We start from the raw sequence: 13,372 nt of genomic DNA on the forward strand, positions 1-13,372 counted from the left end.
AGTTGGCAGTGGGCAGCAGGAGCAGACGGTCCTAGGTAGGGACTGCACACGAGGCCATGCTGGCAGGTCTCCAAAGGTGGCTGGTCCCCAGCCCAGCAGGGACGGCGCACGAGACCATGTGGCATATCTCCATGTGGTGGTGGAGGGCAGGCAAGAGAGAGAGAGATAGGCACACCATACAGAGTGGAGTTGGACATTTATTATGTGGGTTATGGAGGGGAAGGGAAAAGGGGAGGAGAGGAGAGAGGGAGAGAAAGAGAGGGAGAGATAAGAGAAGAGAGAGATAGAGAAGAAGAAAGGGGAGAAGTGGGGAGAGATGCAGAAGCTGCCTCTTCAAGAGAGGGACAGGAAAAGAGAGAGCTCAGGCTGGAAGCTGAAGATCAGCCTGCCTCAGCAAATGGGGGAGGGAGTGGGTGTGGCTTGTCTCTTAAAGAGACAGAACAATCATTACAACGCCCCCCCCCAAATAATTGTTCAGGAGTGGGCTTTGGTAGCACTATTCAGTAGTAACAGAACACTCAATGTTGGCCCAGCTGAACAGAGGTCCAGAAGCCACTCTTGTGGCTCCCATCTCCAGTTCTTTTAATCCTGGCCAAGACAGCGGTCTTAGACACTTTCTTCCAGTTGTAAGCCAGGCCCAGGGCAGCCATGCAGTCAATGAAGAATGTCGTGAAGTTGATGTACCAGCGGTACTCACTGGCAGAGTAGTCGTAGGGGAAGGTGTGATGGTAGTTGTGGAAGCCCTCGCCTGAAAGAGAAGCACGGAGAGCAGTTAGGGGGCTCGGTGACTGCTGCCTCCTGATCTTCGCATTCCTCTGACCTGTTGTGTACCTCAAACCTTGAAGAAGCTCACTGTTGAGTGAACTGATGAACCCACAGTCTTGTATTCTAAAGTGAACAGATGCCCTCAGACGAATCTCAGGAAAGCGGCTGATGGGCTCTGCTCACACATGCCTGTCTGGGAGCCTTTGTCAGAGGAAGTTTCTATCAAAAGATAAAAAGATTGGCGAGAAGCCAGGTCTGTGCAAACAGATTTTATGATAGAAAGTATCAGAGCCTCAGGAAAGAGGGCCCAAGCTCTATGGGGTCTGCACCTGGGTGCCTGTGGTTAGGGCAGAGCAGAGGAGAGGAGACCATTGTAGCTATGCTTCTTAGATGGAGTAAGTCATACTGGTCCCCATGAACCGCTGTTCTCTGGAAGGGTAGAGGTGGACAGAGGGCACCAAAATTTACCAGGAAGGAGTCCTGGCCAATGATGGGAGTTTCCTCAGCCACCCCTGGCTCACTGGATACTATTCTGATTGCTTTTCCTCTGAGCTTTGACCTTAGGGTAGGGGAGGCATTAAGAAAACGGAACTCTGAAAGCATTCGGACATTCTCTCCCACACGAGATTCTGAAACTCCTAGAATGGGCATCTTGCAGGATAAAGGAGAACAGAAATTCTGGATTTGAAATTATCTCTGTAATTCGCATGGTGTTTTCCTGTTCTCTGCATGGCTCTTCTCTCTGAACTAATTCCAACAATGTTGACCCTTTTCAGGTGGAGGGAGACAGTGACCAAGAAAAGCCATTGAATCCCCAAAAATAAAATCAGCTCTAGAGGAAATCAGAAGAGTGGAAAGAATGGTAAGAGCCAGAGGAAGTGGTGGGCGAGGGTAGAGGCGTTGTGGAATACCAACTTCTGGGCATGTAATGGCTGTGGTGATCTCAAACTCACAGCAGCTGTGATTTAACTAAGAGCTGGACAAGTCAGAGCTGGTCAACATTCCAACATGGCAAGCGGAAGGGCTCCTGGGGCGCCATCCCTCCCTGAGGATTTACATACAGTTAATGGTTGAGGAGCTATGGTGGTCTAGCCACCTGCCAGTGTCCGTGCTTCAGGGAAGAAACTCTCAGCCCGTCCTCCCGTGTGCCCCGGAAATAAAACTCATCCGGCCACGAACATGTAAAAGATATTAAAGTAGGAGGACGGACTACTTAGGGCAAGGAGGGGGACTACCAGGAATGGAAGGGGCACGAGAGGGTGAAGGGTTAGAATGGTGGAAACCATGCACACGCATGAAAATGTCATTACATGTAATTAATACATACTAATTAAAATGTCATTCATCATCATATGTAATTAATACATACTAATTAAAACATTTTTAAAATATTTATTTATTATGTATACAATATTCTGTCTGTGTGTATGCTTGCATGCCAGAAGAGGGCACCAGACCCCATTACAGATGGTTGTGAGCCACCATGTGGTTGCCAGGAATTGAACTCAGGACCTCTGGAACACCAGGCAGTGCTCTTAACCACTGAGCCATCTCTCCAGCCCTAATTAAAACATTTTTAAGTTGAGAAAAATAAGCCCAGGGTCTGGAGAGAGGCTCAGCAGTTCAGGCCACTCACTGCTCTTGCAGAGGACCGTGATCCAGTTCTTGGCACTCACAAGGTAGCTCAAAACCATCTGTGACTCCAGTTCCAGGGGATCTAATACCCTCTTCTAAATTCTACAGGTACCACATGCACATGGTATATACCTTATACACACAGGCAAAACACTCATGCACATACATATATACAAATCTTTTAAAAAATATCCCCAAAAGCAGAGCGTAGTGGTGTGTGCCTCTAATCTGAGCACTCAGGAGGCAGAGTTAGGCAGATCTCTGTAAGTTTGAGGCCAGCAGGCTCCACATAGCTGAACTCTGAAAGAACCCACAACATAGTGAGTTCCAGGCCATGCAGAGCTACTGTGTGAGACCCTGATGAGACCCTGGCTAAAAATTAAGACACCAAAATACTCCTCAAGGGGCTGGAGAGATGGCTCGGTGGTTAAGAGCACTGACTGTTCTTCCAGAGGACCCGGGTTCAATTTCCAGCATCCACATGGCAGCTAACAACTGTCTGTAACTTTAAGATCTCATACCCTCACACATATATGCAGGCAAAACACCAATGCAAATAAAATAAAAATAAATTTAAAAAAATACTCCTTGAGATAATGGGAGTTATACAGAAAACAAATACGGTGAAGGAATTCCTGCCAATCAAATGGTTCCAAACAGGGATAAACCCCTGTGCACCACGCTGTGTGTGGTGTGGCTAAGGTACTAACACACGGTTACTTATTTCCACACATGCTTTCACTGGGAGGCACTGAATGAGACCTAACCAGACCCCACTGCTGGCATTTAAAACAGAGTCTCTCTCCCTCCCTCGCCGCTCCCTCTCTCTCACACACACATTCAGTCTCTCTCTTTCACACACATGAAATCTCTCTCTCTCTCTCTCTCTCTCTCTCTCTCTCTCTCTCACACACACACACACACACACACACACACACACGAAGTCTCATACACACACACATGGAGTCTCTGAGTTGGGGAGAAGAGGCTAGCTGTATGGGTAACAGCTAGGACAGGAAGAGATAGCCAAAGAAAGCTATGGAGAATGGTCATCTTTGTCAAAGAACATGAGCCTATGACTATGGGACAGGTAATTAAACAAAACAAAAAGATTAGGGCCGTCAAGGATGAGGTGAGAGGGACAGGAGCAGATATAGAGAGGAGAATAACAACAGAGACTAAGCAAGAGCCTGGCAGTCACTTTGAGCTCATAACGACTCTGGAGTTGGGGAAACTCACTGGGTCGACCCTGATCACCAATATAGGACATGTATCTGCCTATTTCTGATAGGATGCGCATTTCACATCGTATGCCATTTCTATGGAAATCTCAGAATTGTGTAGAGTAGGTTGTTTTTGTTTTTGTTTTCCAACACAGATCAAATAAGACAATATACAATGGAAAGCGCCTGAAAGCTAGAGGAAGATTCGGGAAATGCAGTGGGGCACAGCTGGGGCTGACGGAACAAGGTTACCTTTATTTTTTCCTACATATGCAGCAGGCCTGCATACAGAAAGCTTTACTCTCCATTGATGGTACTGTGCCATTTGCACATCTGCTGCCCCCCAGTAAGATGCAACCTAACTCAGAAATGACTGGGAAAGGAGGCGCTAAAGGAACTGAGTCTCAATTAGTAATGGTTTGGAAAATGAAAACTAACGGAGTAGCCCTCATTTTAGAGTAGAAACCCAAGATCCAAAGTAATCATACACGTTATCATCTGGAGTCTCTGGCTTAGCCTTAATGCTCTAATCAATAACCCACCTCATGTAGTCTCCGTGTCAGTTGATGACTTACCCAAAGATACCAGTGAAATCAGGCCATTCTCTCGGGCGCCAATGTTCCTGTCATATGGCCGATATCCATAGAGATGGGCAGCACTGTTCAACAGCCAGGTGAAATTGAGTATCACAGCATACCACAGGAAAGTAGTGACGTATAAGCTGTGCTGAAGAGTTTCACCCCAGAAGTACCAGGGAACCAGTGTGGGCAGGATGACGCAGATGAGCAGGACAGCTGGCCTATAGTACCTATTGGGAGAGACCACACACTGAGTCTGTGGAGAGGGGCTGCAAGTACACTTGAGAGGTCTATGTTCACTGGGCAGGGCTGTCTTTTCTCTTACGCTGCGAATACAGGAGGGGTATATGTTATCTCACCCTGTACACACACACACACACACACAAATATAGTGTATATGAGTGCTTTGCCTGCCTGTATCACATATGTGCATGTACCCAAAGAGGTCAGAAGAAGTCACTGGATCTCCTGGAACTGGATTTACAAGTAGTGAACCATGTGGGTGCTGAAAATTGAGCTTGGGTCCTCTGAAAGGACCCAAGCCATTGCGGCATCTCTCCAGTCTTCCACCCACCCGGGCCAAGCCAGACCAGTTGGGCTGTTGGGGAATATTAATTTACACTGTAAGGATGTGGCTCTGCCTAAGGCACCTTTTGATTGGTTTAACAAAAAGCTGAACGGCCAATAACTAGGCAGGGGGTATAGGCAGGATTTCTGGGGAGAGAAAGGAAAAGGAAGAGGAATCTAAGCACACGAGAGACACCAGGAGATGTGGAGAAGCAACAGGAGGTACAAGATGGAAGAGAGGTAATGCCACATGATAGAACATAGATTAAAATACATGGGTTAAGTTACAAGAGCTAGTTAGGAACAAGCTTAAGCTTATGAAAGGCCAAACTTTCATAATCAACAAGATGTCTCCATGTCATTATTGGGGAGCTGACTGGTGGGACAGAAAAAGACTCATGATATGGGTTGTGGGTATCTGCAGCCAGCTCAGACCTTGAGGTGCCAGGTGGACCTGTGGGTGTCTCCTCCTCCCCCAGTCATCTCTCCAGCCTTGTCTTTAGATAAGGAGTACTAGTGGAACATGGGTTAGGACATGGGTCTGTTGACTAGAAATCCATTGTTCATTTTGACAAAGTGTAAAGTCATGTTGGCCAAACAAGTCAGATTGAAGCCACAAACTCATCTGCTAACTTCCACTGCCTGGGTTCTTGTCCAGTTGTCTGTGGGATCCCTTCTTGAGTCCACCTCCACCTTTGACACAGAATGTGTGACAAGTGTTCCTTCTGCTACCACCCCCAGATCTTTGCTTTGCCTTTCAGGAGGCAGACTGAGGGCCCTCGGCCACTGCAGCTCCCTGTCCCTTTGTTTTGTTGTTTTTTGTTTGATCGGTTGGTTTGGTTTGGTTTTTCTAGAGTTTACTACAGAGACAGGGCTTCTCTGTAGCTTTGGAACCTGTCCTGGAACACACTCTGCAGACCAGGCTGGTCTCGAACTCACAGAGATCCTCTGGTCTCTGGCTCTCAAGTGCTGGGATTAAAGGCGTGCGCCACCACTGGCCTCTCTCTCCCTTTGGAGGTTTTACTCACTCTTCACGGCAGACCACTGACATCTCAAGGGAATTGGTGGACATCTGTTAAGTGGTCTCATGTTCACCTTCTTCTACATCATCTGCATCCAGCTCCTTCCCTTCCCACTCTTACCTCTGCTTTCCTGGCCTGGGGCTTCCACGGCTAACCTATTTCCCTGATCTTCACCTGTCAACCAAGGGCTACTTTCACCTGTATTGGGGCAGCCCCTCTGAAGCATATCTCTGCCACAAGATGCCAAGAGCACTCTTTTAAGGGGAAGAACTGTGTTTCTAGTCTCAGGCTTTAGCTGGTCTTGTGCACTGATTGTGTTGTCCCTGTCCCCATGCAAATGTCAGAACAGTTGCTGCTCATGAGGCTGCCTTTTCTGGCCACTCTTCCCTTGCATCCCTACTAAACAGTCTTGGCCCATGAACCTTTCACACTATGGATAGTATTCTGCCTTGCTTCCGGTTATTTGCCTACCTGCCTAGGCTACAGATCTTTCGAACCAAAGGGCTCCATTATTTCTGCAATTGTGTCCATGATTATTCTAGGTCAATGACCATTTGGCACATTCAATTTGTTTCATGGAAATACCTCAGAGAGAAAGGAAAAAGCAATACTCCTTGCCTGTGGGCCTGTGGAACATTCGAGAATTGTGTTTCAGAATGATGGTTAGTATGCACACTGAGTGAAATCCTTCAGCTCTTATTTAATGTGTTCTGATAGAAAAAGCAGGGTCCCTAAACCCCAGATACCCTGACTCCACCCTCCTGCCCTGACTCAGCTCCTCTGGAACATGACCAGCTTCTCAGCTTTTAGGTCAGACATGTCCAGTTTTCCGCCCTTCTCTTTGACAGCCGGGTGTTTGCGCACGAGCAGCCAGCCCACGTGAGAGAAGAAAAAGCCACGCCGGGAATTATGAGGGTCAGCATGTGTTTCTGTGAACTTGTGGTGGACGCGGTGATCTTGGACCCATTCATACACGTCATTCTGGAGGGACAGAAAAGAGGACCCCAGTATTGAGAAGAGAAACCCTCCTGGAGGAATCTAGCACCCAGAGGTTGCAAGGACTCAAGACCCTCACCTCACAAAGTCCCCAGGACTCGGGCCTAAAGGAGGCCTTGAGGAACACTATCCTCTGCATATTTGCCTTTGAAGCTTATGGAAGAATGATGTGGGAAGGTCATTTGTCAATCTGTTGTTTCATTGGTTAATCAATAAAGAAAACTGGTTGGTCTGATAGGTCAGAAAATTAGGTAGGTGGAGTAGACAGAACAGAATGCTGGGAGGAAGAGAGAAGTGAGACAATCGCCATGCCTCTCCTCTCCAGGGCAGACGCGATGAAGCTCCGGCCCAAGATGGATATATGCTAGAATCTTCCCGGTAAGACACTACCTTGTGGAGCTACACACATTATTAGGAATGGGTTAGTCAAGATGTAAGAGTTAGCCAATAAGAGGCTAGATATAATGGGCCAAGCAGTGTTTATATGAATACAGTTTGTGTGTTGTTATTTCGGGGCATAAGCTAGCCAGGCGGCCGGGAGCTGGCGGCAGGAACGCAGCCCACAGCTCCTTCTACAAAAGAAAGCAACTTACAGTTCCAGCTCTAGGAATCACACTGCTGCTTCCTTTGGTTGTGTGATGGGGAGACAGAGAGGAGAGCAGCAATGAAGTCCACAAGCCCAGAGAGTCAGGGTGGGAATGCTAGCTCTTGAAGAAAAACGTGAGACAAGCTCTTCATGGAATCCTGAGCACTGGGTCCAGAGACTGTGAGACAAGTGCCCTGGCATCCCAGGATGCTGCTCCATCACAGAGGTACAGGGATATTCTTCCGGATGCCCTTATGGGTGACAACTCACCCAAGCCAGCATCAGGGCCTGTGTAACTCATGAGCCTCAACCCTTTCCCAAACAACCTCTGGCTCATGTGTGATTCCTTCCATCCCTTCACAGATGTGTCAGCGTCTCTATTTTGATGTTGTCCCCTCAGGACATCAGCGCCTTTGAGGAATACTTTGTTAGGGTAGAAATGACTAGGTATGTGAGTTGAGAAACTCAAGTCTCACCAAGCCACTTCCTCTCATTGAGATTAAGCCCCATGCCACAGCTATCCTGAGTCCCCTGCTGGAGTCTAACAGCAAAGTCAGGCCCCTGATCCTTTCCTTTGTTTCTGTTATAGCTTTGCCTTGGCAAGCTTCCACAGTTGGCTTACCCAGCATGCCAGTCATTCATTGGACCACAGTGTGTCCCTGTCCGGCCTCATAGTGTCCAAGTACAAAATGGGGTTCAACCTCCTAAGACATTTTGAGGACTTAACAAGCTCATCTGTGTCACAAAGGCTGCCTGCACTGACATGTTCTTCATATCTGCAGCAGTCCCCAAGTCTGTGGCAGATCACTTTTGCTCCCACTTGACTCCTGAGATAGACACAGCATGAATGGCATGCTCACCAAGTATTAAAGAAACCCGAGTCAAGCCAGGTGGTGGTGGCGCACACCTTTAATCCCAGCACTTGGGAGGCAGAGGCAGGTGAATCTCTAGCTGGTCTACATAGTGAGTTTCAGGATAGCTGGGGCTACACAGAGAAACCCTGTCTCAAAACACCAAACCAACAAAGAAACCAATATCAGCAGTTGGCTGATGAGCCACAGCTCGTAAATTAAGTGGACCAACCACAGCAGAGCAATGCATACAATATGTTACGTGGGGAACTTGGGGAACATAGTGACCCTATACCTGGAGAGTTTTCCAGTTAATTCCTGTCTCCCATCCTGCTGATTCTGAGATGTCCCATGCTGTGTGTACCTCATTACTGAGCATGCTCTTGTGCTGACTACAGGAAAGTAATGAGGATAATGGCTGTCCTGCTGGCTCCTCTGGAGGTGCTAACTTGCCGCACACTCCCCCAGCCTTCACAGGGCAGACAAGGAACTTCTACCAGCTTCTCACCTGGAAAGCCATGGTGTTGGCAATGATGAGGAAGACCCTCGGGGCAGGCGTGCTTTATAAGTTCGGTGGCTCCACAGGCGATGGGCCCCGGCTGTGATACCCAAACCAGCAACTACGCTGTAGAATATTCCTGTCAGGAGACGGCAGAAGAGTCACCAACCATTGCGGGTCCTGTCAGGCCTAGGGTGGAAGGACCCTTCCCTGACTCTCTAGTCTACTATTTCTTCAGAGTTAGTGAAGATCCTTTTCCCTGAACCTTGACATGCCTCGGTCTTGTTATCTTGTGGCTTCGAACACTTGAGTAGCCCCACTATGGCCTAATCTCTCTATCTAGAGAGGGAAGAAAGCTCAGAAGCCCCAGAAATGAAGAAAGGAATCAAGACAGGCAACAGGACTCTCACTGTCTGTCTGCAGGGGTGGTACCCCTGAACCCTTCAACTCTGACCTTCCTCTAAGTTGTTCAGGGCCACAGACTAGTCCTATAAATGGGCCAAGGCAGTTTCTTTATTAAATGAAAGTAACTCCTCCATCACCCAGTGCCTTGAAAAATAGAAATCAGAGCAATTCAGTTTGATCAATTACAACAACCCCAAATGTGAAGAGATACTGAGAGATCAGAGGCCTGTGCCAATTCACCAACTGAGACAACAGTATTTCAATACAATGGCAGGCAACATGCCTGTCTTGGGGTGAGTCAGTCCTACAAAGAGCTATATTTTCACAGTGACCTGAAGCATCACCAAAAATATTAATATTTTCACAATTACTGCACACCTTGGGAGGTGTGTGTGATCACTTCTGCATCTTGAAGAAGTAGACCATAGAAAAGGCTAAATGTTTACCCAGAATCTCACTATGGCAAACTGTAGCCATCGGCTGAAGCTCAGTTTTCTGATAATAAGGCACTGTTCCAGCTGTGCCATCCAGCCACCCAAATCCATGCCAAGATCCCAAATCCTCCTTTGCCATGTTCCTCTGTCAGTCTGGATGCTCGCTGCCAGTATAATGCTGGGTAACACTGAAGCTGGCAGCTGGTGACGCCCATAGTAGGGCAAGTCAACTCTGTTATAGCTGTGTAATGGTCTAAGGGTGGGTACCATGTCCTACCTCACCACCTTTGAAGTCAAAGGCTTAGAAGGTACAATTGTTAATAGGGAAGGAAGAAGTTCCCCCTTGCTCTGTCCCCTGACTAAGGTTGTCCCCATGGGGGCTTGGAGGAGACTTTCAATGACGCTTCACTCCTGTGGGAAGCTGGAAACCAAGGCTCCTTAGAACCATGAAACATACGTAGCTCAGGCTGAAGTCACCATACAGTGTATAAACTGTGTCCTTCTAGACCAGGAAATAACAGTCTCCCAAACAGCCTCTCCCCACTCCTGCTGCATCCCATTCCTTCTTTGGGTCACCACAAAGATCACTGAGCCAGTGTGCTGCCAAGGAAGGTTCTGGTCACAGTCCCTCTGAGCTGGGACAAGGCCCAAATGATTTGCTGCTCTGGCTGTGTTTAGATTGAGTTCTTCCCACATGTATGATCTGACCGTGAACTGCAGACGAGCCAGAGTTCTGTGATTCAGAACCCAAAAGTGCCTGTGTTAGTTCCTGTCACAGGTGTCTCTGGTACATTGGCTTTGCAAGCATAAGCAGTAAGCACAAGGGGACCTGGACAAGACCCCAAACACTGTGTGGCCTGTGCTTCTCAACCTCTTGATTGTCAAACAGACAGCTCGGTTCAAATAGATTAGTTCAGTGACCCCCCCGCCCCCCCAGGGATGGACTGCTTGAGGCCGTGGTGGTTTAGAGGGTTTTCCCCTTTAGCCCTCCAGGTTAACATCCTTGCAGGAGAGAAGGCTGTCAAAGTAGCTGAGTTAGGAGAAAGGCTGGGAAAACACACGACCTTCCTAAACACGACAAAGCTTTGTTGTCTCCAGTTAGTACCTGCAAAAACTATGGCCCTGAAAAGGGCACCTCTCTTGTATTTCCCTAGCACCCACAGAACTGTTGAGATGAAGCTCCAAGGACCAGAGCTCACCTGCCGGAGGCACTAAGAGGCTAAGAACAGGGACAGCCACTTCTACATCACTACCCTCCTAGAGACGGCTACCAGAAAGTCCTGTGTCTTCCAGGAGTGCCATTCCTCAAAAAAATAGTTAGGGGCCCTGGCCTGCAGAGCCCTGCCCCCTCTTCCTAATCGGGGAATCAAGAGTCATAAGTTAAACCGCCTGAAAGCACAGGTGTGTGTCCCGGGACAGCCCTGCATCAGCCCAGACCCATATATCCCTGAGCGGTTGAGCTAGCAGACAAGGGACACAGTAGCAACTATCTTCCTTGTTACATACAGCAGCCTGACCACCATCAGGGTTTCTCAAGACTCTGTTCTCTGTGCCTGGCTGTCCCTGGCAAGGAGGGGTGGATAGGAGACAGAGTAACTAAGGTTAGAAGGTTCTTGGCCCTTTGTCAGGGTCTCTGGAGACAGGACAAGAACTAACTACCCGAGGAATGCAAAGAACCCTTTCTGGACCCTCTTTTTTCATTTGAGGAATATCTCATTGACTGACAGGACCTACCTGGAGCACCAGAGCCACACCCCCGTGCACGCAGACTGTATGGAGGCTGCTTCCCCTGGGTTCAACATGCCTGACCTGTCCAGAATCATGTACAGATTTTTTTGTGGGTTATTCCTTTTGAGTTCTTCCTCTTCAACCCTCTGAACAGTCTCCCCTTGTTCTGTCTCCTGACTAAGCAAACAGCCCATGGGGCCGCTCATCAGGCTCCCAGCAAAGGCCTTAGTTTTCTTGTGGCAGGCAATGCTAAGACAGGAAACTTTTTGAACAGAAAAGCTCTTTCAGAGACTGCCAGTTCTTTGCCGTGTTTGTCTCTCCACCCTTCATAGGCTTTAACATCCAAGTTCAAGGACCTCCAGGACTGACACTCTGTATCCCAATCCCACGAAGCTCTGTTCCCAGTCCAGTTACCAGTATCTCAGGAAATGAAGAGAAGATTCGGGAAAAAATCAAAATAAAGAGAGGCTAATTTTATGAGTCAGAGTCTACTTCATTCAAAAGTAGGGAGAAAGCTGGGGTACTGGCCCAAGACAAGGGGAGCTGCTCACCGAAGAGGCAGGTGTAGACCTTGCAGGAGGGAATCAGTGTGACCTGATACAGGGCCCCCAAGTGCAACAGAGCCATGAAGATGATCTTTCTCCAGATGTACTGCAGCTTGGGAGGGGGCCCCTCCTCATCCTGGTAGCTGGGGTCGTGTGTATCTTCTCTCAGCTCAGGACGGATGTCTTCTGGGTGGAGAAGCATCTTATCTACTTTCTCTTCTCCACTCTGCTGACCCCAGGGCTGAGGTTCTGTGATGGTGGTAGAGCCACAGTTGCTGGACATCTTCAAAGAGAGAGAGTGGAGAGTCAAGAACAGGTACATGAGGGTACGAAGAGATCTACTGCCCCTGTAATACAGCCAAGACAGTAGAGGCACAGACCCTTGCCCCAGTGCCCAGACATATGAAGATAGGGTACACCCCTAGGTGGAGCAGAAAAAAGTCCCTAGAAACTACACAAAAATGTGTTGACAATAAAACCTCAAGGTGTAGCCGGGCGGTGGTGGCGCACGCCTTTAATCCCAGCACTCGGGAGGCAGAGGCAGGCGAATCTCTGTGAGTTCAAGTCCAGCCTGGTCTACAAGAGCTAGTTCCAGGACAGGCTCCAAAACCACAGAGAAACCCTGTCTCGAAAAACAAACAAACAAACATACAAAAAAAAAAACCTCAAGGTGAGGGGGCAGGAGTGTGGGTAAAATATTTGTGCCTCTAGCAACGATAAAGGGAAGCACACATGTATGCAGATAGGTATTGGCTGGCTGGGGTTTCTCTTCTTCACAGTCAACTGCCAAAATAAACGCCACATTCCTCACTTGGAAAGTCAGGTAAATCCAAAAAGACGTTCAAGATGCCTCTGCCGCTCTCAGCTCTGGTCCCTACAAACTGCTCAGCAGAATTCTACCGGGTGCAAAAGATCCTGGGCTGTGGGAAAAATCCCTGGGGAAAAGCTGACCTCTTGTGGCAGGTGGACCGTCATTTTGGCTCGCTGGAAGCCTGGATCCTGTTCTGAAGGCTCTGAGTGCAGTTTGGGATCCAGGTCTGCAGCAACTGAAGATGGATGGAACTTTGAGTCGGGAGGTGACCGTGTGCTGTGTACCTGGCTAGCTGTACAGGCAGCATCACCACTCGATCTGCTGTGTGGGGACCTCTCCAGGCTTGGGATTTAAAGGGTAGGTAGAGCTGGTCATTGGTGACTGTGTCTGGTGCTTGCTCAGGCATACATCGTGACCGCCAACAACTGATAAATTGTTAAGAGTTGACTAGTCAAGGCTGCCCCGCGAGGAGATGAAGGCTGAAGGCGAGAGAGGGGAGGGGACAGCCAGCAAAGCTTGCAGTCACCTAAGGTAAGGCCATGAAATACTGCACATGCTAAGACAGCCACCTTTGTTCCAGTTGTTCCTAGAGAGAGTATTTCCAGCCCGTTTCCAAACTTTGGCCAGGGAAATTTGTTTCTTTTTTTGTCTTTCCAGCTTTGGCACCCAGAAATTTGCTGTCTCCATGGCAGACAGCCCTTTGCTTCTCTCTCCTGGGTCCCTTGGG

General features: G+C 48.5%; 1 protein-coding gene across 1 annotated transcript; it reads right to left on the reverse strand.

Moving 5' to 3' along the window:
* Positions 1–518: 518 nt before the first annotated feature.
* On the reverse strand, positions 519–12,809 carry LOC130879260 (stearoyl-CoA desaturase 4-like). Its single transcript, XM_057777564.1, is given in 7 exon segments — positions 519–748; positions 4,199–4,451; positions 6,562–6,771; positions 8,732–8,772; positions 8,775–8,861; positions 11,841–12,117; positions 12,786–12,809. Coding segments are annotated over 7 exon segments (1,122 nt in total).
* Between the last annotated feature and the right edge of the window lie 563 nt (positions 12,810–13,372).

This window comes from Chionomys nivalis, chromosome 8 (assembly GCF_950005125.1).
Source record: "Chionomys nivalis chromosome 8, mChiNiv1.1, whole genome shotgun sequence".
Lineage (NCBI taxonomy): Eukaryota > Metazoa > Chordata > Mammalia > Rodentia > Cricetidae > Chionomys > Chionomys nivalis.